This window comes from Temnothorax americanus, unplaced genomic scaffold (genome assembly GCF_048541705.1).
Source record: "Temnothorax americanus isolate GAGA-0224 unplaced genomic scaffold, ASM4854170v1 Scaffold11, whole genome shotgun sequence".
In the NCBI taxonomy this organism is placed as follows: Eukaryota; Metazoa; Arthropoda; class Insecta; order Hymenoptera; family Formicidae; genus Temnothorax; species Temnothorax americanus.
Window position 1 is genome coordinate 1976123 of NW_027509242.1, and position 25821 is coordinate 2001943.

At 39.5% G+C, this 25821-nt stretch overlaps 5 protein-coding genes across 6 annotated transcripts in view; 3 read left to right on the forward strand and 2 right to left on the reverse strand.

Annotated features, from left to right (window-relative positions):
- Nucleotides 1-11121, forward strand: part of LOC143908620 (uncharacterized) — a 36222-nt gene extending 25101 nt beyond the window's left edge. Inside the window, exon 11 of the mRNA XM_077426357.1 lies at nt 10980-11121. The gene's annotated coding sequence lies outside the window, so the exon portion shown is untranslated. The remainder of the gene's footprint in view (nt 1-10979) is intronic.
- The window catches only part of Cycg (cyclin G), a 35859-nt gene continuing 18264 nt past the window's right edge, over nt 8227-25821 (reverse strand). The window contains exon 7 of the mRNA XM_077426373.1: nt 8227-8236. The gene's annotated coding sequence lies outside the window, so the exon portion shown is untranslated. The remainder of the gene's footprint in view (nt 8237-25821) is intronic.
- Nucleotides 13772-17296, reverse strand: Echs1 (Enoyl-CoA hydratase, short chain 1). The gene is made up of 7 exons (XM_077426379.1): nt 17137-17296; nt 15587-15793; nt 15193-15317; nt 14911-15115; nt 14269-14388; nt 14116-14183; nt 13772-14017 (listed from the first exon to the last, which is right to left on the reverse strand). The coding sequence occupies exons 1-7, from the start codon at nt 17234-17236 to the stop codon at nt 13952-13954; spliced, it is 891 nt and encodes a 296-aa protein (XP_077282505.1). The 5' UTR covers nt 17237-17296; the 3' UTR covers nt 13772-13951.
- On the forward strand, nt 18068-21803 carry LOC143908638 (uncharacterized). 2 transcript variants are annotated; one of them, XM_077426388.1, is made up of 5 exons: nt 18070-18394; nt 18721-18968; nt 19558-19703; nt 20118-20236; nt 20670-21803. In XM_077426388.1, the coding sequence occupies exons 1-5, from the start codon at nt 18334-18336 to the stop codon at nt 20672-20674; spliced, it is 579 nt and encodes a 192-aa protein (XP_077282514.1). In that variant the 5' UTR covers nt 18070-18333; the 3' UTR covers nt 20675-21803. The 2 variants fall into 2 exon arrangements, with proteins under 2 accessions (XP_077282513.1, XP_077282514.1); XM_077426387.1 differs by lacking the exon at nt 20670-21803 and having other exon boundaries at nt 18068-18394; nt 20118-20627.
- LOC143908628 (myo-inositol 2-dehydrogenase) lies at nt 22135-24485 on the forward strand. The gene is made up of 4 exons (XM_077426371.1): nt 22135-22298; nt 22667-22912; nt 23190-23571; nt 23743-24485. Exons 1-4 carry the CDS (start codon nt 22216-22218, stop codon nt 24193-24195), a joined length of 1164 nt encoding a protein of 387 aa, XP_077282497.1. The 5' UTR covers nt 22135-22215; the 3' UTR covers nt 24196-24485.

Genomic DNA, 25821 nt, shown 5'->3' on the forward strand with positions numbered 1-25821 from the left:
ATGGTTAAAATGTTTATTTGAAAAAATTTATTAAAATCAGCTTCTGCAATGATCGGTGACATTCTCGCCGATTGATCTGTTTCGACCTTTTCCGTTATTACGCAGCTAGTCGAACCAAGTTTGGTTCGAGAAAGCTACCAGACACGTCATTCAGATCTCACACACACACACACACACACACACACACACACACACACACACACACACACACACACACACACACACACACACACAGGATCATAACAGCATAAATAAATTAGAAAATCGTGCGCAATTATAGCGCAAAAGCACTCGGATCTCTTGTCGTTCACGGTGGTTGCAATCGACTGATAAGCGTGAAGTCTATAATGAGCGTGAAGCGGGATTACGCAAAGCGCACCACGGAAATAATCCCGAGAAACGATGACGACAAAAAGCTACTTTTATTCGTTTTTATCACTACAAGCGGCTTACATTTTTCCTCTTTATTGACTTTTTCCCTGCAATATTGTTATAAACCACGGTGCATTCGTGCGCGGATCGTTTTTCAAATGCATTCGCGAATAATATTTTTCAAATTACGAACAAAACGACCGATTGCGAATAAATGAAATGGATTGAGAGGTTTGATGAGAGAGTAGTCGACTCTCGTCTGCGCACGCGAGAGGGAAAACGCGAGTATTGAATCGGCGCGGGTGAGAGCGATCGTTGATTCTCCGCGCGCCTCTTCCTTTTGTTCTTGCAGAATGGTCTCGTTATATGTACGACGGGTACCTATCATGAGGTTGCCGAGAATGTCGAGTATATACCTAAATCGAATCACGGCGGTGCTTAAATATCGGGGTCGCGGAGGAAGAGTTTCAACCACTCGCGATCGCGTCGCTCGCGACGCGTAATATCCGTCGCGTTCGTAACGAGAAGAAAGAAAAAGAGATAACACTGAGCCGGAAATCATTAATGCCTCTCTGATAAGCGCAAAAAGTAGCGCGTTTGTCGACATTCAATCGAATGCAAGGTTTAAAATTTTATATCTTATCTTTTCGCAAGCGGAACGCGAGCACTTCTCTCCCCGCACTTGCGCAATGAGCGCTAAGATTTATCATATCGCGTGGTTGAAAAAGAAATACTCGAGACTCTTTTGGGAAAATACTTGATCACGTCTATAATTAAATCCGTCTGGTTTCCGACGCGCGGGTGATTCAGCTTCGCGAGGCGAGAAGAACTTGCAACGGCATAACGCGCGGCAGCGGCGGCGGGCACCACCGCTTACACTTTTATCTTATGTAACGTAGATCGGAGTTTCTGCTCGGTGTAGCGTGCACGCACAGCAGGCCGCCTCCGGGGAGCAAAACCTACGGACGAGGAGGCGGCGGCATTGTCTCTCACAGTCGCGTTCGGCAAACTTATTTCCTTTGTTCGCCGGACAGTCAGAAGACCGAAATTCGGGACGATCCCCGAATTCCCTAACGCGCGCGATACTCTACTAACTTCGATAATGATCGTTGACCTTTCGCTGACTGTTATACACGATAGTCTTGGCATTTATGGAGGATAATTGTGCGCAACGAAATGAAAACTTACTTACTTACTATAGAATCGACTTTGCACATTCTCTTTTTATTATGTTTTGCAATTACTTTAAAATTATAACGAATCAATATTGTTATATAATTGGGTTATATAAAAATTTCCGATAAGTATCTAATTACATATTATGTATTTATATAAATTTGAAAATCTTGTTGTGTTTTATTAGGTATTTCATTAGTTATTAATTTAGTAATTTTATTAATAATATTTTAATATTAATATTAAGTTGTCTCATTAATATTTTGTTAGAATTTTATCATTTAAAGATTACGTTAGTGTTTTTTACATAAATTTGTATACAAACATTTATGAAAAATTATTATTATAAAATTATTATAATAAAATTTTAAAAAGTCCGAGTTTGAGCTTATAATATATACATATAATGTGTTCTAATTGATCAAATGTGTCAAACGGAAATTTAATTTCGCTCAGTTTATACAAACTAAGCATAGTATATTAACTACCGTCAAAGTCAACATCCGTCAAAGTACATTCGTGCAACCGTAGCGTCGAGGAAATGCGGTAACGTGGTATTTAATTCTCTTCCGGGCGATCAATTTTCCGAATATAAACGTCAATGTTATTTTCTTTTAAAAACATAGCGTTACATAAGAGATCAACTCTCAAATATAAATATACGTTCACTTATATATATATTTATAAAATTTTAATATGCGCGTCTTTATTCCTAATTTTTATCTCTTTAGCAGAAAATCTTCGGAGAAGGATCTTTTTACGATCTATCGCAAAAAAATTGCTTTTAGTACATCTCTTATAAGATGTCAATTAAATGTTTTGCGCGGAAAAGTGTCAAGGAAAAACGCGAGGAAAATCGGAGCAAGTCGATCGCCTTGTAACGTCGTAATTCTCGCGTTTGCTATTCATCTCGTGTATTGTTGCTCGTTGTTTCTCTCTTTTTCCTGTGGTCGACTCGGGGATAGTACAAGCGCGCTCGACGAAAGTGACGTCATATTCTCCGGGCAAACAGCCAGTTCTCATTGACTCTAATACCGGTTTCCTCGGCCCGGCCGGAGAACCTTCGCCGCGATCGTCGGGTTAGGTCGTAACCTTAGGAGAACGGGTTCACGCGCCTTTTCTCATCTCTCTTTTTTCTGATTTTAATAGACGGTGGATAAGTAGCGGCAATCGCCGTCGTCTTTCTGAGACACCTGATAGAGAAACGTCGCGCGCCGCTTCTATAATTAGCCTAATTATCACTCACAATCAGTATCGCAAATGCAAGTTAAGTCCCATGTCGCTGTGCGGAACGCATTTCTCAGCTCGGAAGTGTGAGATTAATTTATTTTACGTCGCTCGGTTGTTTGACAGAATAAGGGTATAAAATACTGCTCCGGAACGATTATTTTCCTTAATTAAGGTTTTTTTTACTTAATTTACCTATATAATCTACAGCGAGCTGTTGTTTAAAATCTTTTTCCTTTCATCGCACCTCTTCTTCTTCTTTTCGCCGCGAGGTGCGGGAAGGGCTCTCACCTTTCACCCGAAGTAACTGTACAACGTAGAGAAGTCAAGGAACGGACTACAGCGCACCGATAGAAGCAAACAGCTGCTGTGTGGGCGCCATAATCAGCCACGGTTCGGTTACGTGTCGGCGACGGCCGAGTGTGCGGAGTAATTGATAACGCTATATAATAACGGCACAATAATAAATAAATACGCGGCGTGCAGTCGAGAAAAAACGGCGCTCCCGCTATCAGAATTATAGCAAATATAATCTCGCAATCGGTCGTCCGTTTTAAATATTATTTTACATTCTCACAAATTGCGGGGTTAATCTTCTTGTGGCTATTCCACCGGTAATTCCCAGTAAGCTCCCTCGAAACTATTCTTGATGTTTATTTTTTAAAATTATTATTGTTTTTATAAAATATTTAATTAATTTAAATTATATTAGCTTGCTTTTTTATTATTTCAAATTTTAAGGTGTTGCGTTATTAGTAAAAGGAAAAGATTTGACATAAAGATACTGTTTCTACTATTAGCTCGAAAATAAGCACGCGGTGGTTCTAATTACTTTTCACCGCGTAATTAACACGACAACCCGTTTTGTTGGCAATATAGAAATAGACACATCATATCCAACGGCGTGTGCCATGAGAGAAACCGGCGGCACAATAAAACGCAATGAGAATCCTATAATGAACTCGTGCGGAGTGCACCGAGAAAATGTTATTAACGTCGGCCGACCGAGCAATTATCGTTGTTTATGAATTATAAATTGTTAATTGTTACAATTATCTTTCGATCGTGTGGGATGGTAATTTACGGAGAGTTATTAAGACTCTTAGCATATAGAAAATTACAAAAGTATAAAAATTAGAATCAAGTTTCACCGAAGCAAAGTAGGTAAAATCGACTTTAAATTAGGGAGGGGACAATTTGCAACGTTTGGCAATCACGCTCTATATATTACGGGAATTCCAAGATTATTTTAGCCGCGATATTTTTTTCCCGCCGCAAATCGCGTCCTCTTACGAAACTCTACCATCTACCGAATCGTTCGTTTCGAAATCTACGCGTACAAAAATCTCGAGCAAACGACGTATCATCCCTCAACAGAAGCTGTGCGGAAAGAAAGAAAGGAAAGACTTTACGTAAGAAATCGGTTCGTTGCTTTCGTTTATTCCGAAACGCGCGCGTCTTTAGCCATTCACCGCGGAAGCGGTGAATCCATCTGGAAATCCAACTTCGAGCGACCGTCTGACTGTGTCGAAAAAAAAAAACCACCGAGGAGGAGCGTGTGCGCGGGCGAGAGATCGTGGAAACGCCGATATAGATCCGCGCACGCGATCCGCGCGGTCGCGAGACAACGAAACGTGCCTGACTTTTTCCTTCGCGCCAGGAACGCGTTCGGGTAGAGCGAGATAATAAACTGCCGAGGCTTCTTTCGCACGGGGATTTACTTCGGGTTTCACGTCGAGTTTTATCGAATGATTTATTTATGGGATGTATATATTAGGGATTTAGTATACGGCAGCGATTTAACTAACCTTCTAAGTACGTGAAGAAATTTAATGTTCGATTTCGAGATTGGTTTCTTTCTAATTTTTAAAGAGAAATCGGTCGAGAGAACCGCCACTTTCGCACGTAAATTACTCTACCGGTGTGAAACCGAGGCAAAAACCAATTTGCGAATTTGTAAAGCTGCCCGTTTTACACCTGCACGCATTTCTCGCGCCCTTCTGGTCCTTCGGTCGTCCGATTCGTGTCACAGACTTTTGCGGATGACTCCGCGCTCGGCCGCGTGAGAAATTCGCAGCCACGACCGGCAACAATCGGAGCAACTTCGTTTTTTTCTTTCGACTCGGTAACCCCAGTGATGCGTGACTTTTCTCACACGAGGGGGGGGGGGCCATTTAGCTCTAATTCGCGTTACCGCAGGCCCGATGCACCCCAATCGTGGAAACTGCGACCGTCAGATAAGATCAGCGCGCGACTTGCGCGTCCGGTGCAGAGACGCGCGTTTTACTACCTTTGTCTCTACGCTTTGCCCCCGCGGCTAATCGTGGCATATCGAACGCGTCGGGATGAAAGCCTGTTAACCTGATTAACATAGAAAGGAAGATTTGCATGATGCGTACAATGTGAGTTACGAGAAGCAGCCCCGGCGATATCATCTTTTACAACGTCCTGACTTTTACAACTCACTGGGTCAAAATTTTCCTCGTTTTCGGCCCTTTCCGGCATCGCGTTATAACAAAGAAGGTAATATATAATATTTGTGAATATATCAATTAATTGCTAGCATAAACTTTGATCGTTAAAACTACATATTTAATATACAATGGCAATAACGCTGATTAATTAATCGCGTATGAAATCAGGAAATCATAAATTCCCTCAAAAGAAGGAATCACAATTTCGTGCTGTCATCTGAAAATTTTCTATTTTATAGAAAATAGATATATTAAATTGCAAGGACATCCTTGCAATAATTTTAAATTTTGTCATCGTTTGTAAAGAGATTTAATTTTATCTAACCTTGTCAATTATAATTTATATTATTATTAAGTATTCTTCAGTTTTTATCAATTTTTATCACGTAAATACGGAAAATCATCGTATCGCGATCGTGCCTCGTTCTTCGCGCGAGCATGTCGCGATCGAGACCCGAGAGCGTGGGTGCATCGCGAATAAGCGTGTCGGGAAGGGGCCTCTCGATGATCGAAGTGAAAGTCGCGGCTCGGCGCGGCTCGGCTCGGCTCAGCACGGCAACGCGTTCAGTCTCGCCACGATCTTCGCGGCAAGTGTTTCGCGTTGGGTTTCGATCTGCGGGTGGTTATATTGATCGAGCCTTGAACGTTGCCGAGGATGCAACTTTTTTGCGGGAAAATGGGCGGAACGGTGCGATGTGTGACGTGCTTGTGACACCCTTGGATCAAAACGTTTCCCGATTGGATTGGACGGTTCTATTGAAAGGTGCGATTGTTGAAGCTGGATATTATTTCGTTTGACAGATCACCGCTAAACTAAAATCAGGAATTTCAGTTTATAACTATGTATTCTTGGATATCCGGAGTTAAATATCTTCTCAACAAAAAATCTCTGGACGTTTGCCGAAAAATTGCAAACCAGAACATTAAATCAGAGAAAAAACAAAATTTTGAATTTTAACATTATTTGATTGGATTCTCAAGACATTACGCTTATTGTTTGGTGAGAAATTACTTCGCTTTCCTCAAAACGTGCATGTATGATTTATTATTTATTCGATGCTATACGAAACGATCGATCGCGCATCGCACGAACGTGTACTACTTAATACTTCATACATCTTTCACGTAGGACGTCTTATATTACACGTACGTACGTAGTTCCGTCGTTATTAATTACTACGACATGTATATAAATAACAACGCTGCGGTAGTATTACAACGGTAAACATTTGTGAACATGTTTATATTATCGTAGCATTTTTCGCTCAAAATTACGTATTTGATTATGACAGTTATTGAGCTTTTATCTATGTATGTATTTTTACATATTACACGCAACAATTTAAATAACATTTGTATAAATTAAAGAATTTAGGACAATTATATGAAATTGTAATTTTAATATTACACTCGAAATAGATTCCATCGATATTAAAGAGGCGAAATATCAAATATTTCTTTTAAAAAATTTACAAGAACAATAGCAGTAAACTTTCGTAACGCATAAAACAACGTTTCATCAAACATTTAAAAAAGTCGAAGAAGAGGCGCGAAATCGGGCATAACTCGGGCGACTCGTTTCCGCAAATTATAGATCGAGGAGATCGCCGCCGTTGGCGAGGAGGATATAGGAATAACAGTTATCCCGCATTCTCCCCGGTCGTTAATTTCTCGCGTCGGACGGCCCGGCCGTATGTCGTTATGAATTCATAACGACGCCGTCGATCGCGCGGTGTGACACGAAAATTCGCCGAGCAGTAGCGGACGGAGCGGTAGGACCGGTCGCGCGCCGGCAAGTAGTCATCCAGACGTTGTCGTCAGGCGATTTAATTGGCCGTGCCGATCGCGAAGCATCGATCGGGGTCTTCGCGGTAAATGTCCCGCAATCGTCGTCCTGACAAAATGAAGCTGATGGTGCGTGAATAATGCTTTATTCCGCGACGGCGACACTGCCGAGTTGGCAGGTAAATTGAACGGTCTTTTCGGGACCCCACAAATTTATATATGTATCTTCCTCTGCGACAATGGAAACTAATATTGTTGAAATGGTTGATTTAACGTAAGACGCGACTGTAAAAAAAAAAGACAATGAAAGGTTTCAAGCTCGACTGGACCGAGTTTACGTTTGTAAAAACCGCTCTGAGATATTATTCCTTCGTGAAAGGCTTAACCTCGGGCTCTCGTGTGCGCGCGATAACGGAGATTATTACTATTACCCGACCTCGCTTGAAATATGCGTAACTGCATCAGTCGTTCGTGCGAATCTGTCGAAGACACACCGGAAAAGTTATTAGTCGGGTTACTGAGCGATTTAATTAATTAGAGCAGGTAAAATGCTGATGAAATATTAATTTAGAAATTGAAGCACTTTATTTTTAGAATTATGCTTCAATAATCGACAGAGTTCGATGGTGAAAGATGAATATTAAAATTAGTGATCTCTAAAATAAAAATATAGACTTTCGAATGAGTCCTCCCTTTTTCTCTCCTTCTTTCTTCCTCTTCTTTATTAAATTTAAATCAAATTTTTGCAATAAAGAATAAGCGTGAATTAGAAATAAATTGAGATTGTATATAAGCTCGTCCAGAGATCCACGAGAATTCAGATCTCGATTCTACTGAACGGCCGCGCCGCGCCGCCGCGTTTTCAGGTCGATATATACGCGCTCGTAGGATGCGCGATGCGTGGAGATATTGATGCACGCGGCGCGTCGCGACGCGTCCGCGTTCGATTCGACTCGTAGAGAAAGAACGAATCGATACGCGGCGCGCGCCCGTTCTCCACGTCCCGATGCCCGGCTCGCTTCGACTCGCTTCGGTCTGCCATGCGTGAAGGCACCGGCGCGGCGGCCTTACGGTACATCGTGGTCGTCGCTGCATTATGGGCACCATGCCTAGCCCCGTGGGCGTGCGTGGAGGTTGTTGTACCGAAATCTCTCCCGACGCTCATCGTCTTCCAGAATAATCTCCGAAACACTCGCCGTACTCTCTTCTGCATGCCTGCGGACCTGCGGTATCTTGGCCGAAAAAAAGAAAAAATACGAGAAACACACTTGGAACATCATTAAATGAAAAACTCATTTCCAAACGGTCTCAAATCCTATTTTTAAAATGAGCACTCTATGTGCTAATGAGGTTGCTAACGCGTTCTCCGTAACTTTATTGCGATACTTGACCTCAATTATTTTGGATATAAATTTGAATTGATATGCGTTGAAGATGACAATTCATAATTATATTCATCGACAGAAACTCCTAGTTATTAAACTTTCGTCGTCGCTATTTTCTCCGGCTGGTTTATATGGAAATTACCAGGATTAAGAACAACAGCAATTTGTATAGCGTTTCCGCAGCTGCAAAGTTAGTAGAGGAGTTGCGCTCGCGCGAATCCTTGGATTACCCAGGCGCTGGAGTCCGCCGTGGCGGCTGGCCGAACGTAACGCTCATATATGCATCGTTAGATAACAGAGCCGACGCGAAGGGAACGTGAAAGGTCTCTGGTTCACGGCGTGGCGACCGGTATCTCGCCGTATCGTTCGTTTCGTCGCGGCGAGTCGGTTCTGGTTGCCGAGCAGCGGCGGCTGCTATACCCAGGCGAAGCGAGAGAGAGAAAGAGAGAGGACCGTATTCCTCGTCTCCTCGTTGCCCAACCACCTCGATTGTGGTCGCGTACGGTGATTACAGTGGCGGAGAATACGCTTTATGAAGGGTACAGGCGCGACGCACCCGCATCTCCTGGCGCGCGACACCTTTCTCGATTCTTTCAAGATTCAATTCAAATCAATTGGGGTCTTCTTTAGCAGCTTTTCATAGATTGAGAAGCAGACGTACACAATGCTTGATAGGTCTTCGTTAAATATATTAAATTGGAATTTATTTAATAATTAAATAATATAAATTTAAAATTGAATTAAAATTCAAGTTACCAGTTCTCTATCGTAGGAACGTGAAAGAAGCACATCGTACGCTTCTCGAAGTAGATAAACGCAATCCAAGCGAACATGGTATGAATATGCGTGAAAATTGCCGTGAGGAATGCCCAGCACGTTTCACGCGTGTATAATTTCCCAAGACTCGGAGCAAGGCCTGAACGACTAAATGACTCACGTGCAGCATGAAAAATCGTGACAGTGACATTGGTCCGACTTATGGTGCTCTTACACAGCATCGAGGGAGAACCGCCTATTTATATCGTGGATGAGTCACAACGTGATGGTGGAATCAAATTTATCTGCGGTCAAGTGCATCAAGTTCCCCCCAAAGTCTTTTATCTGGTTTGGTATAAGCGGTTGCGTTAAATCGATGTTCTGGATAAAAAATTCGATATTTCGATAACGCTTAAAGAAAGGGTTATTTCCCAATAATTCAAGATTCCGATAACGTTGCGCCCAGATTCACGGCAGATCGTTTATCGTTGGACATTTATAGACGAAATGAAATAGACCTTCGTCGTTCGATATTTAATCTCGGGTGCCCCGCAGAGCGTGGAGGGTTTTCGATTGCTCGAAAAACGGGGGGCCTCTCGTTTACGGCCCGCCGCCGGGTCACAGGTCGCGGCTGACTGATTCACAATGCGCAATCCCGATCGTATATAGATATCCGGACGGCATTTTTTTTTCTCTCCTCCCGTAAACGAGTTCTCTGTCGAACCGGAAAACGCAACGCGCGCCGTCGCGTTGCGGTCCGCGTACGCGGTTGCGACGGAAAACTGTGGAGAACGGTCGACCGACTGGACAGCCGCGAGATAAATCGCCGCCGTCGGCCACCAGCTGCCCGCGTGTACGCGCGTATTGCGAAATAATATTTAAACTATGCAAGCTGCATACGTGCGCGTCGGTTACTTGCGCAAACAACCGCGACTTTAAATCGGCGCATCGATTAGAATATACGATCCATATGGCAGAAGCGATCGGACTTTTGCGCACCCACGCAATATGGGCTCGACTCGCGCCAGTTTTGGAAATCTAATCGCGAAATAAGAAACAAACCGCAGCTATGATGGCTTGACAATTTCATAAACGGTATTTCGAAATGGCTAATTGGTATTTTTATCTGATTAATTACGTACACTGTTAAATTCGTAGTGTCAAATTATATTCCATTTCAGTCGTTTTTACTCAATATGTCGTTAACTTAAGTAAACCAATTATTAACATAATACTGTTTTGTGCTAAAATAATAAATTATGAGACATGGGTAGTTAAAAATAACAAAATGTTATTTATTTATTCAAATGTCTCTAAAATTTTTGTTGGAAAAAGAAAATGCAGAAAAAAAACAGCGAGAAAGAAGAGATTCTAAATTTTGTTAATCCAGGATTAATAGGAAAGGATTAATACGATAAAAATTTTGTTTAAGGAGGGATATAAAGCTGAGAGAATCAAACCCGCGACAACATCAAAGATTCACGACACTCAGGATGTAGTGGCAGCGCGATACTCAAGCCGTTATAAATAAAATCGAGACTGCTCGTGGTGGAAAGCACGGCAAAGAAGGAAAACGTGGGCGCGCGATTCCGCGATCCCCCCCGATATCGATCGCAGGGATCGGCCGCGAACGAGCCCGAAACTCTCGAAGTAATCGCGTGAACTTTATTGTCTCGAGAGGCGATATTTCTTCGTAGACGAAGTTTCGCCGCGATTCTTTTTGCAATATTATCTGCCAATTTACTCAATCGCTCTCACTTAATTTCGTAGTTATTTGCTAATTGTATCTTTTGGATTTTTTTAGGAGAAGAAATCGCAGGGAGGGGCAGCTCGAGGGTGATTCTTGCCATCCGAGGCCACCCTTGCCACTCACACGACCCGAGATCGCCATGGCGAGACAACAGACCGTGGACCGAAACATCCCTCATCTGCGGGACATCTTTGGCTTCGGCAGCAAATGGGAGAACGCACGCGGCCAGGCCGAGGAGAAGGCGCCCGGCCACGATAGCGCCGTGTCGGTGGGCTCCACGTCCGGCGAGGAGGAGAGCCCGAAGAACAGCAAGAAGAAGAAGTCGCGTCGCCGCGACAACAGCAAGACGCTGACGGAGAGCGACGTGAAGCACCTGGAACGGCATCTCTCCATGAAGAAGACCATACGGAAGAAGATCATGCGCGACCTGCAGCAGGCCTTCGTCGAGGACCCGAATGAGTTTCGCGTCGACGACATCCCGCCGGAGCAGCTCAAGGCAGAGATCAATATCCAGAGTCTGAGCTTCGGCACGCCGTCCCAGAAGCAGGGACGCACGCGTGGCAATGCTGAGAGCACGTTTCTCGACATGCTGCGCGGTGGCGGTAAGAGATCTATTTTTATCAAAATTAATCCCTCAATGCCCCTTTGCTTCTTTTGATAGTCACATCTTTAACGATAATATTTAGGCCACTAATTAGGAAGTTTATTTTTTATTGTTTCGATAATTTATTACAATTTAATATCTCGCCTTGAAATATCAGAGCAAATAACTTCGTAATTAAATATCATCAGAATTTACATAACTCGTTCAAAAAGAAATTGTAATATTTCTTTAACAAAAAGAAGTTATAATATTTCCTACATATCAGAAGATCAAATTGGATTCAAAGGGTAATTTATTTGCAAAATAAGATCTACCTTGTATCCTAAGTTTTAGCAAAAAAAAATGTACTCGACTTTGGATTTTGATATAAATCCATATCTCGCAGGTCTGGAGAAAAATGGGACGGATGGTGACAGGGATTCGGGACACGGTGGATCGCCGATCAGAGAGGCGTCCAGCGCCCAGGATACGGATGACGAGTCCAGCTACGCGTACGAGGCGCCCACCTCGACGCCGACGAAGAAGAGCGGCAACTTCTGGAGACGCTTCACCATGAAGAATCGCAACAAACGGTAAATCCCAGCGGCAGGAACCCCAGCGCGAGGAGAGAGTACCGGTACTTCATATTCTCCGTAATCTCGATAATTTTTACAAGCGTAATTAACGAGGCAGAGCTTGCAACTGTGATATACATAAACAACCAATTCATCTTCACCTCTCCCTCTCCCCCGAGACGATCCATCCGTCGAATTTTAAGAGGTTCCCGAAATTCGATCCGCGCACAAGACCGAGGACCAAGAGATTTGAACGTACAAATTTTGGACCAGCGTTTTTTTTTATCATTTGTTACCACGACATATCACCGTACGTATTTATTGCGGACCCCGAAAGACCCCGACAACATATCTTTCTTAAATTACAAAATAAGAAAAATTCGGATAAGGATTTAATTTGTAAAATACGAAAAAGATACATGTACTTTCCATTTTGAAGAAAGACAAAAATTGATGTTACTTTACGTTTAGAGCCCTCGATTTCTCATTAGCGATGCTAGCGATGCTAAGTATTTAGACTAGCATTGGAGCAATGAAATAATAATTCGCAAATGCAATTTTAGCTGTTTCCGTATTTAAAATGACATGGATATATATTCAAGTTTTAAAGAGAGAGAGAGAGAGAGAGAGAGAGAGAGAGAGAGAGAGAGAGAGAAACAAGGAGGAAAGTGCAGCTAGAACGAACAGATCTATTTAAGGATTGTCCAAACAATTCCGCTGTATGTATACTCTTTTGAAACATCGGAGGAACTTCTTAAAACTTCCCGACTTGAAATGTAACGATCGATGTGTGTGCCCGATAATGTAACTCCCATCTTCTGACACGTACTTAAAGGAAATGTAAAGAGTAATAAAAACAGAGGCAGCGAAACACGAGTGTGTGCGTAGTATTTAAGGATAGTTAGTTCTCTTAATGTAAGAATGCGGCAGAGGCAGTTATGGGTGATCTGTAATAAGCGTAAAAGTGGTGCGTACGGTGTGCGCACCGGTTAGTATTAGCTAGTCAACGACGCTAACACGTACACTCGTGAGACCCGATCGATTTTCTTACCGGCAAAATTTGATATCGTATTCTTTGTAAACAAACTCGAAAGTAAAATATTTTTTAACTACTTTTACTACCAATTCGCGAAAATTCACAGCCCTTAAGGCTTTTTTATCTGAGAAACATGTACGATACATGTAAGGAACTTACTGGATTACGTCGTTTAAGTGTGACGCATTGCATTTTCCGCTATACACTCTAACTTAAGCTATGTTGACGTTTACCGAAATCCTGTTGTTCCTACCGTTTTTCGAAGTATCTCGTTAGTATTATAGATATCGTCACTCGCGACATCGATAACGGTTCACATATTCTCATCTAATCTTCACTTTCTACTATGGTAATAATAATTATTATTATTCCTTTTAATATTAACTGCAACGCTATATATATATTAGCTTTAAATGTATCATACTCGAGACCTACGTTATGTAAGAGCAGTAATATACTCGAATAAAAGTCTCATTTAGACGTTGTGCCTGTTCTTGCATTTAGACGTTACGCCAATCATTGCATCGTTTCTTGCAAAAGATTTATTGCAGCATATATATGTATAATATGTATATGTCGTAACAAATATAACAGGTAATATCTCATGTCTAACTTCTTAACTGACGAACAGACTCTCTCCTTTTTTTTAGAAAGAAAGAGAGAGAGAGAGAGAATTAAACAGCAGTTTGATAGATTTATCAGTCAGTTAAAAGCGAAAGGCAAGATGTTGTAGATAAATTCTTATTACAAAAAAGTATAAAAATAATTTTAAAAATATTCATTAACACTTCGCGTCTCTTCTCTTAATCTTACGAGTAGAGATAACTGAAATCTATTCATTTGTGTATTTTGGTGAGCGCTTCTCCAGGAAAGCCGTCATTCCTTCCTTCCTATCCGCCTGAAAAAAAATTAAATTGTAACTTATAAATAAATCCATTCTTTTCACTGATTATTTAGAATATTTAGATTACTAATAATCACAAACGGATTTCTTACCAGAGAGAAAGTGCTGTGGAACATTCTCTTTTCAAACAGAAGTCCCTGTTGCAATGTAGTTTCATATGCTAAAATTAACGAATTGAAATTAGATACGTCACGTACCAGTTTGGATTACATCAAATTACTTAAGCAATCCCTTAAATATTATACCGGCATTAACAGCTTCTTTGGCTATCGTTACAACCAATGGTGAGTGAGATGCAATCTTTTCGCCCAATTTCACGGCTTCCTCGACGACTTTATCAGTTGGAAAGATTTTACTGACCAAACCTAGATAGATAAGATTTAAAAAAAACTTAGTATTTAAAAAAATTAAAGTAATTCTCAAGCTTCAGTAAATTAAGATCAAAGGAGATAAAACGAACCGAACTAGTTCTTGTGCTTGTTATGTATTATCATCTAAATTTAGATGATTTAGATTCAAAATTTATATTTAAAAAAATGATATATGTATATATATATATATATATATATATATATATATTTTTTTTAAATAAATACCAAATTACCACTATTCATTATCATACACCGAAGATGACCTTATATAGGTTGAAATATTTATTTAAATGATAATACATAAGAAGTACTAAGAACTGGCTCGATTTATGGGATGAAAAATATGAGTAGAATACAATATTAAGATTAAAATTGATTAATTGATTTGCATTAAAGGAATGCAAAAACAAAACAATCAGTATATATAAAATAAAATAAAAAATGTGTATAAAATATGTATGTGTACAAGTAACTTATGTTCCTTCTGGTTGCAATCAAGCGTTATCTTTAACTTACCGCTCTTCTCCGCTTCCTCCGCGGAGATCATATTGCCGGTGAGTACCATTTCCATAGCCTTACTTTTGCCGATAATCCTGGGCAGCCGTTGGGTGCCGCCTGCGCCGGGAATGGTTCCGATAGCGATTTCGGGTTGACCAAACTTGGCATTCTCGCCGGCGTAAATAATATCACACATCATTGCGAGCTCGTTTCCTCCACCTAACTATGAAACGAAAATGCTATCAATTCATTGCATTTCTTCTTTGGCAAATACTTTTCTAAAGGTACTCCGTTACTTACAGCGTAACCGTTTACAGCAGCGATCAGGGGTTTTCTGCTTTTGGCAACTCCGTTCCAGTGAGCTATAAAGTTTTGCCTCAGGTTCGATGCGAATGAATTATCCTTCATTTCCTTGATGTCCGCACCTATGAGAATAATTAGATACATCTCTCCATACGTCTCTATATTATAATAAAGATGCCAAGAATAATATCCGTTTAATTTCCGGATATATTGTACCGTTGGGGCTAGATTCTCCGATTAAACTCGCTCTTCGTCTCTTTCTAGGGGGATAGTTAGAAGGAGATGCAGAGTGAGTTTAATCGGAGAATCACGTTAATCGGAGACTGTGATACCGGCCCTTAGAAAATAATATTACTGTAGTAAAATAAAGTTGACGAATAGTACGTCTTACCAGCAGCGAATGCCTTTTCGTTTCCGGTAATGACGACAGCAGCGATGGACGAATCTGAATTTAAATGATCCAGAGCATGATTCACTTCGGTCATCAATTGATTGCACAGAGCATTTAAGGCCTTTGGCCTGTTCAAGGTGACAATGCCCACATTCTTCTTTTCACCCGCAGTCTCCACCTTAATGAACTCGTAATTGCTAGTTTGGCCTGTATCAAATCAGATTAGAAAAGACTTTTTTTATTAAAAAATAAATAATGATTAGCAAGATAACGTTTTCGATCGTAATAAAATTTCAAGTATTCGGGTAATAACAAAATTTTTACTATATATATATATTATATATAATTTTTATTATAAAAAGTCTAATTTAGCTGAAATGCGATTATTAGAGTTGTAATATAACAGGCTGTCTTCCCATATGATTTGTATATTTCTTGCGGATAATTAATGCGCAACTAGAAAAAGATATCATTGATAATTATTTTTAAATAATGCATTCCGAAACGAAAAAAAAATAAAATGCTGTTTTTTTGGTATGTATATTATCTGTAGCACACCATATATGTATAGATAGAATTAATATTAATGATCGACGTTCGATGTTTTGGAAAAATATAAGTTATTTATCAGGCATTTAACAATTGCAGTTTTGTCATAATCAATATTTTCTTTTTATATTATGTAATCGAGAACGATCATCATCGTCAAGAAGATAAAGGCAGAAATGCGTGCATTGAGCTACGAATAACAAGGTTTGTACCATGTACAGGGTGTCTCAGAGAGAGCGGAAGATCTTTTAACTTCTTGTCTAGTTTAAAGCATGATTTTGTTTTTAACATTTCAAAATTTTTAGTGAATTATTTTACGCAAACTGTGCGTAAAGAATTATATATAATTTAATTGCCTTCAAGGATTTGCATAAATTTTATAGATATTCTGACTGAAAAGTAGTTTTACGCGCTCGAGATATCAGATATGTGCGTTCGAAGGAAAATAATGGAACGGCATGTTTGCTGTGCTGAACGTTGCCATACGGGCATAGATCGCCCTTATCATATATACGAGATATCGTTCGATTTCTATTTCGAAATCTATATACAAGATTATACAAATATAGATATATAATTTATATTCTCTTTTTCCTTGAGATACATAAATATGCGCTCGGTACGACATCGGTATTTTAACTCGGAGAGTACGAGTAAAGCGATAATCATTTCGTGACGTAGGCAATTGTGTGTGACTAAATCGTTCTCTTACAACCGCACAATGTTGCAAATTAAAAATTATATGCACGATGTGACAAAAAGAAATAATCATAAATCATAAGAAATCTGTCTTGTATATTCTATCTTGATTGAGATTAATATGCAGTACGCAAACAAATTCCTTTTATGCAGGCTCGAAAACAAGTTTTCCGACACAGCGTAATGTATAACGGTTATAGCGGGTGTGCCATATGAAAACAATGTCGCGGTCAGCTGACCGGCCGGTGATGTTCGACGCGAATGGAATGGAGAAGGGATCGCGGATGAATTCGGATACTTACAGGAATAACGCCTGATTGCTGGCGCGACGATTTGCTGCGGTATTCGAGCGGCATGCGACACGCGCGAGAATAAAATTTGCGACGCACGGCTGGCAGACATGTTTATCGTTCAGGTGCCCGAAGATAAATGTGACTTGTGTAAAATGGCGCTCGTGGCCGCTGGCCGCTGATATCACACAATTCTACCAACTTCACGAATACACAGTATTCTTCCTTCCGATATTCACTGCCAGAGTACTGAAAATTGCTATAGTATACGTGACATAAACTACAGATTTTCAGTACTGGCAGTGAATATCGGAACGCATGTATATAGCCTATATAGGAGCTAGAAATATCTGGATAATGCAACGTTTGAATTACTTTGGGCTTTGGTGTCCGAAGAATTGAAAATCCGCGAATTTTCACATTCAAACCGCAATTAAGGACAAGGACCACTTCACTAAGGACAATTGCATTTGTCAATCTGCTCAATGAGCAAATGCGATTGGTCATTTCCAATGGACTGATAAACGATTGTTAATTGGAGTTTGATCGAAGTGGCCCTATAAGAAATTGAACAGAAAACTGATAGCGAAACTATACGTTAATTTTTATTAAAATTATTTATATATTTGTGTATTTATATATATATATATATATATATATATATATATATATAGTTATTATAATATAGATTTTTATAAGAAAGATAAAAAATAAAACTTTACACTTTTCGCATTTGTAAAACTATTCTTGAAAACAGAAGACCTGATAAATATAAATAATTCCAAGTAATTCCGAGATTTTTTTATATAACTGCAGAAAAAAGCAGTCTAATATATACTTCCTTGTATAAATCGTAAATAATTTGCGTAAATTAAAAAAAAAAGGTACCAAAGTCTGCAGCTCCGAGTCAATTAACAAGTCGCGACAATGATCGATGATCCGTGTGATGACCGCGACACGTAAATGAGAGAAAAAGGAGGAAAAGCGAAGAAGACGCGTGTTCGTTTTGTCACGCGGTGAAAGTATCCGATTCGGAATAACGCGAATTAAAACGTGGAGTGGGCAGGGTGGAGAGGGAAGAAAGTCACCCCGGAGACGGGTAAAACGGCGGCGGCAGACGGGCACGTTGGCATCGAGCAAACCCATCAGGAGGTTTATCGTCTCGCCAGTTCACGGTCGTTCGTTCGCGCTTACCGTTTCTACGGGACCATGCGTTCAATTGCGCTCCTCGCGTTCCTGATGGCGAACGCCAAGCTGATGGGCAACGCAGGTGAGAGAAAAAACCGAGAGTTAGATCGCGATATTTCGCACGGTGACCCGTGTTAGTCCGACGATAAGGGAGTTTTTGTCGAAAACGGGGCACACGCTGAAACATAAAATAAAATTACTTTAAGTATTTATTTAAAGTGCTTAAATTTAAAGGCGAAAATTCAGAATGTTTTTTTTTAATCTCCTTTTCGTTCAAAATTAATTATTCCCAAGTTTCTGCAAAATTGAAATAAATCGCCGTTGCATCTTCGCGTTTCCGACTTTTGTTAAATTTTATTATAAAAAAAAAGAAAAGAACCTGAAACTGATTGCGCGCGCGGATTGCAGAAGAGATCTGGCAGCAGGACCTGTCTAAAGACATGCGGATAGGTGCGTCCACCGAGGGGTACGACCGCGTGGGGCTGCGATGCGGCGCCGAAAGGATGACCGTCGAGCTTAAAACTACGGAGGACTTCTCGGGGGTGATCTACACGCGGGGTAGCTTCCATTCCCGAGAGCCGTCCTGCTTCCTCGATCCGGTTCGCGGTAGAAGTTTCACCATGAGCATCCCTCTACACAAATGTGACACCGAAAGGGTACGTAAATTATCGTGTTTATCCTAAACACGTCGTTATTATACAATATTAGCCTTATCAAGAGAACGAGTCATTATAGGCGCTCGAAAAAGCGTGGATCTCTTTCTCGCAGAAAAACGTTCATTTTCTTTTACGTTACGTGTTCCGAAAGTAATAAAGCTTATAAACAATTTCTTATTTTCTAAACACTCGATCGAGTTCACTGTCATCAAGTGAATCACTGTGCATATTAGAAATGATATCACGGAATTATCCGTAGAAAGTGTAATTTATTCTATCACATTTTCGAATGTATATATCTTGCGATTAATCTCTAAAATTTCTCTCTCACATTTTCATTCGTATAAATAAATAATGCAACAGGAAAGTCGGCATATAAATTATTTTTTCATATGGAATTTTTAATTGTTTCTTGATGTTTTATCAGTTTCTTAATAATAGGCTACAATTACTTCCTGTCTTTACGAGAAATTATTCACAAAATAGATTGGAAAACTTTATTTACTTGCTGTGGTGTTTCAAGACCAAGTATATTTAGTGATTAATTGTATCGTTTAATATTTTTCTATCTTATTTATTTCGGTGAAAGGATGGTGAAAAATACAGCAACGTCGTGGTGATTCAGCACGATGACGAGCTGTTAACACCCGGTGACGCCGCTTTTACGTTAGAATGCGACTTCTCGACGCCGCGTGTTCGCACGGTCACGGCGGATCTTAATGGGAGTGAAAAAAGGTAATTAGCTATTTCGTTATTAATTCAACTTACTTTCGATATGATTAACACGTACTTTCAATTATTCATAAGTTTAACGGAGATATAAAATCCAATTTCTACGGTGCGTGGAGTAAACTACGTAAAAAACATTAGCAATTATTATTTCAATGTGAAAAATACTAGTAAATTAAAAATGTTTTATTTCAACCGCTTTGTTATTCTCTTCTCACGTGATTCTCTTGGACACGCTATTGTTTCTATTATATATATAATGCTATATATATTAATTAATTAAAGAATAAAATGTCGCCATTTGTTTTCTCGCAAACTTATTCCTTCAAAATCGAGTAATGTACAATTCAATAACTTCAATATTAAAGGAAAGTTTATTAAGGAATATATCTCCATGAGATACTTACTTTTGTTTAACAGACCGACTAGATCCAGTATAGCTCTCATCGACGCCGATCCGGGAGGCGACAGAAGAAAAAGGTCGGCGTACGTGGAAAGCTACGGGGACGAGGTTGCTTTCGTGCCGAAGCAAGGATATCGTAAGGCAAACGACGAATTGTGAGATACCAGTGTGTGCTAGCTAATAAAAAAAAAAAATTGTAGTAAAAACGTTGTCTTCATTTCCTTTCTTGAAAATATTCACGAAATTTTCGTCGGCCGATAATCACGAATCTTTTGCCGAAGAATTCTGTCGTTCTCGAATTGAAGCTGTAATTAAAAATTAAGTTGAATTTTGAGTTTCTCGCTGGCACAGTCGGTGCATGGTGTCGTCACAAATCTCCTTTTGACATTAGACACGTTCGGCAAATGCAATTGCGGAGCAAAAGATGGGATTAATATGCTCACGCTTCTCGTGATTGATTGAAAGAAAATAAATTAAATTCGTTTCCCAAAAATCGATCTCATCTAGTTTGCATCTGCCGAACGTGATCATTGTCGCACGATAAAAACATGTGTCTTACTTGATTTCAGAATGAGAGGAGCGTGGAGGGTGCCGTTTAATTAAATTTTATCAACGTACACGGGCGTCGATTCTGGGTGAACGCGCATTCTACGCTCGTGAATCTGTTGCAGTTGCTTGTTACTTAATTTTCGTTATCGTTACGTAATAAATTATGCAATTCGTTCGAGCGGATTTCTTATTCCCTTTTTCTTTTTACGTGATCTTGATTTGCGTGCGGTTTAATTATAATGTGCGTGATGCATGACTTGCGACACTTTTTACAATCCACTATTTTTATTCCAAAGATACGATACATATGTAACGCGATTCATCGATAACCCCTTGTCCTTCCTAATGATATTGCATATGGAAATTTACAAGTTGTTTATCGACGATATACTCGTATATACATAATCTTAACTTTTACAACAGCTACTTCTGTTTCAAAGGCCACACTGAAAAACAATCAAAAGTACGTCTAATTGTTATAAGGCGTAGTTTTTACGGTTTCTCCTAACACTATAATAAACAAATGGCCAGCGTAATTACAGAGATAAGGTCTCCCGTTCGATACATGTTACAGGTCACCGTGATAACGATTTGAACAAATGAAACGGCATCGCAGATAATTATGCAGAATCACGAACGTAATTGCATAATCTTATAGAAATACATTACGTAAATATCTCGTAGATAAATCAAGTCTGCGTTATGATTAAACCGTTAGCATAGTCGACCATGCTGGAAACATTTTAAAGTCTTCTCTGTCGTCATTTTACCTCGTCTTCTGTCTCTCTTTATCTCGTTTTCTGGACGAGTGCATCGCAGCACTTCTCTCGTTGTGACTCGTGAATAAGTTTAAAGAACGGATAGAACCATCTGGAAGCCTTTCTAGCAGTCAAGCATCGGTTAAATGACGCTTTCGTAGCAGCGAAACACATTAATAATTAGTAAAAATGTATTTCAAGATGCTAACAAAGCTTATTTTATTTATACATTTGGAACAATCGAATTAAACTGTTTTAATTCCAAGTTAATTTTTTTTAACATGTGTTTTGTGTGAGAAACACATCACCTGTTAACAAAAAAATCACATAATAAAGATTAGAGATATTTCAATTAATTATTCAATAATTCATATAGCAAAAAACTTTTATACTCATCTCTTTATATTTGTTAAGAAGATTGTTATATAGGATATGTTATGTTTTATTTGCTGTTAAGAATAAAAATAAAAACGGTAAAGATATTTAGAGAATCAAGGAGAAATTTAGACAATCCTTATCGACTAGAAACGACAATTCTGTTTAACAGAAATCCTTTTATAATTTATATCATTATGCATTGTCGACCAGCAATAATATGTTTTGAGAGATTAGAAAGTTTATCTATTTCCTTTTCCATCTATTATCTTTTATTTATTTCCAAACGATATTCGTCACAGTAAGCAGCCCCCACTTCCGTTCCGTCTCTACGTATATAAGAAGCTATTATCGAAGCATCGTTGGCCATAAACCGGTCTTTCGGTCGCAACAGATTTCGGGATAATCGAAGTATATACAGTTTGTAATAACAATGGCAACTGTGAAGTTCAAAGGGACGTCTCCATATCTCAAGCCAAAGAGTTCACCACCTGCGGAAGATTATATCTATAGCAAGTGAGTAATTCATTCTTGTACCATCGCGCGAGAGTATTATAAGTTATGATATACACTGATATACATCATGAATACTCAACTAAGATCCTTTCGACGAAAAAATCTCCGAGAAGAACGCGTTTACTTTCACGTTCCTAAAATTTTATTGCTACAATTTGATTCGTAACTTTAATTTAAAGCCGACACGACAAGCGAGATGGATGTACGTTTGATAAAATTCTAGTCCTGAAATGAAAATTATCTATTAATCGTAATGAATTGATTTTATTCGTTTATCCCGTCTGATTCGTGATCTTGGCAATTGATTTTGTAAATGACTTTTACATATGTGAGCGCCACAATTAACACGGTTTTTTACTCTTTCGTAGATATATAGAAAACCTCACCTTGAAGACAGATAACCGGGAGGAACCGATAGTGAAAGTGGCTCTGTTCGGCGTGGGTCGCGCCGGCTCGATACATTTATCGAATATAGTTTCTAATACACGAGTGCAGCTTTTATACATTGTTGATGATCTCGAGAGCAACTGGAAAAATTTGCAGAAGTACTGGCGTTTGGACAACGTTACCTTCCTAAATAGCAAGCAATCTGACAAGATATTCAAAGACCCCAAGTAAGTGGCTGTATGAAAATGGAAAAGCGCTGCCGATACGATAATCAAAAGTTAAAAGTTAAATAAATTTAAAAGTAGAATTAAAGTTAAATTAAAAAGTAAGCATAATAAATTATGTGCTATAATATGGACTTATATCTATAATGTAAATTATGTGTTATAGATTATATCAATATAGATATTACATTTATAACTAGATAATATAGATCTATATCTATACAACGCAAATTCATATCTACACAAACATTATAATTCTCGCTTTTCATGATTCGTAAAGCGTTAACGCAGTCGTCGTGGCGTCGCCGACTTACACGCACGAGGATATCGTTATTAAAGCTCTGGAAGCGAAGAAGGCGGTCTTCTGCGAGAAGCCCATAGCGGAGAATATCTCGGACACCGCCAAATGCTACGAAATAGCCAAGAAAGCCGGTAAGCCGCTGTTTTGCGCGTTCAACCGGCGATTCGATCCGGGCTACTCGAACGTGCGAGACCGTGTTCGCAACGGGGAGGTCGGACACGTCCATACAATTAAAACGGTCTCTCGTGACTCTCCCCTGCCCACTTTGGAGTACTTGAAAATGTCCGGCGGGATCTTCCACGACTGCCTGGTCCACGATATCGATATGGTTACCTGGGTTATCGGGGAATACCCAGACAAGGTGCGATTTTTACATATTCACATATACAGCAACTTCGTGTGTCTATATGTGTAGCAGTTAATATCTTGGGAAAGCGCGAATTTTTATCTTTCGTAATTATCTTTAAAGATTTAAAAAATTGCACGAATCGTCGTTGACTGTCCAAAAAAATTATGGGAAATACGATTGCAGGTTGCGGTCCTGGCCGACGCGAATGTCCCGGAGATCAAGGCGATCGGGGACTTCGACACGGTTGCGGTGACCATGCACTTCCCGTCAGGGACCGTCGGCTTGATCGATTTGTCGCGCAACAGCTCGTACGGATACGATCAACGACTGGAGGCCTTCGGTCCGAAGGGCATGGTGCAAGCCGACAACGAGCAGCCGAACTCCGTTCAGCGGCAGTATGACCTGCAGGGGCCGACCACCGCCCCGATCTGGTTCTCGTTTGCTAGCCGTTTCATGAACGGCTATCGAAGAGAGTTCGATCACTTCATCGATGTGATGCACGGTAAGGCTGAGTCGCTGGTCAAGTCGAAGGAGATCCTGGCGGTGAGTAAGATCGCTACGGCCTGCGAGGAGTCCGCTCGCACGGGGAAAATCGTGAATCTCAAGTGGACGGACAGCGAGTTGCCTGATAATTAATGAGGAAACATGACTTCAACAAAAGTGTTATTGTCAGCAAAGATTTTTTTTGGTACAGTTTTTGTAAGTTACAAATAAAGCAAATTGCCTGATTATCGCGTATAAAAAGACAGTAAGACTTATAAATAAATGTTATTACCTTCTTTAAATGAATACTTAAATGGTAGTTTTCTATAAATGAATGTTATTCATTTAAAATTTATACGCGAATCTCTCTCTCTCTCTCTCCTTCTTTCATCCAGAATGATGTGTCCGAAAGATAAAAGTACAGATATGTAATAAATGTTATTTTTTCTTTTCCTTCCTTTTGGATCTTTTCCTATAAGATCACAATTTATTACCCTCGTATTTTGTTTGTGTTATTATTTCTATTCTAGTAAAATAAAAAAATTTCCATTAAAAATTTCTTATATTATGTGCGGAATAGTAGAACTGAAATCAAACTAAAATTGTTTGTTAAATTGTTGCTTTAAAGCAACTGGCTTTCCCATTGGGCTATTGGGCTATTCCAGCACACTCCATATTGTTTAGATTGTAAATCATAAATAAAGGTTGAATTAATTCCGTTGAAATTATCTTGGAAATATATAACTACAATACGTATATATATATTATTATCGTTTAACAGCTTTCGCTAAATTAATGTTTATAGTTGGTAAATAAATCACACCATATTGTTCATGTTTTATTTATGACAAAAAAAATTACAATAATGTACCAAATACCTTGTGAAAAAAATAGCAGTATAAAATCGACATTATCTGTAAGTTGGATACACACCTGCGTAGGAGACGTTTCTTCATAACTGCTATCGTGTAACAAATATCTTATTTAAGAAATGGAAAATCTTTCTATTCGCCTTTCATTATTCAAAATTATCCTTTTTTTTTTTCAAAGTCATCAGTATTTCTTCGGTAAATAATGAGAAACTGAGTTTGAGCTGAGTCCAATATCAAATTCGTCTCTGAAACATTATCAAGCCATAAAGTCGATGTTACTAGCGCAAAAGATTCTGTCTATCCCATTTCGTGCTCGATTTATTTAGACTATTTTAATACTAGATATATACATTTGTCCATAATTCACCGTAAATGAAAAAACTACAAAGAATACCGCGAAGAATACATGCATCTTTCGAGGTGTGTAGAAAAATCTTATCGCTTATTTATGCTGACTTTTACGGTCGTTCGTTCGCGCTTATCGTTTCAGGACCATGCGTTCAATTGTGCTCTTCGCGTTCCTGGCAAACGCCAAGCTGATGGGCAACGCAGGTAAGAGAAAAACGAGTTAGATCGCGCGATTTCGCACGGTGATCCGTTAATCGGACGATAAGGGAGTTTTTGTCGAAAACGGGGCACATTAAAACTTAAAATAAAATTACTTTAAGTATTTATTTAAAGTGCGCTTAAATTTAAAATGCCCGTTCTAGACTGGAGGATGATCCTACTCTCGGCTCATCCTCCTTTCTATAGTGTACGTGACATAAACTATACATAAACTATAGATTTTTACCCGTCTACACTAGAGCCGAGCGTAGGATCATCCTCCAGTCAGATACGATATGTAACGCGATTCATCGATAACCCCTTGTCCTTCCTATAATGATATTGCATATAGAAATTTATA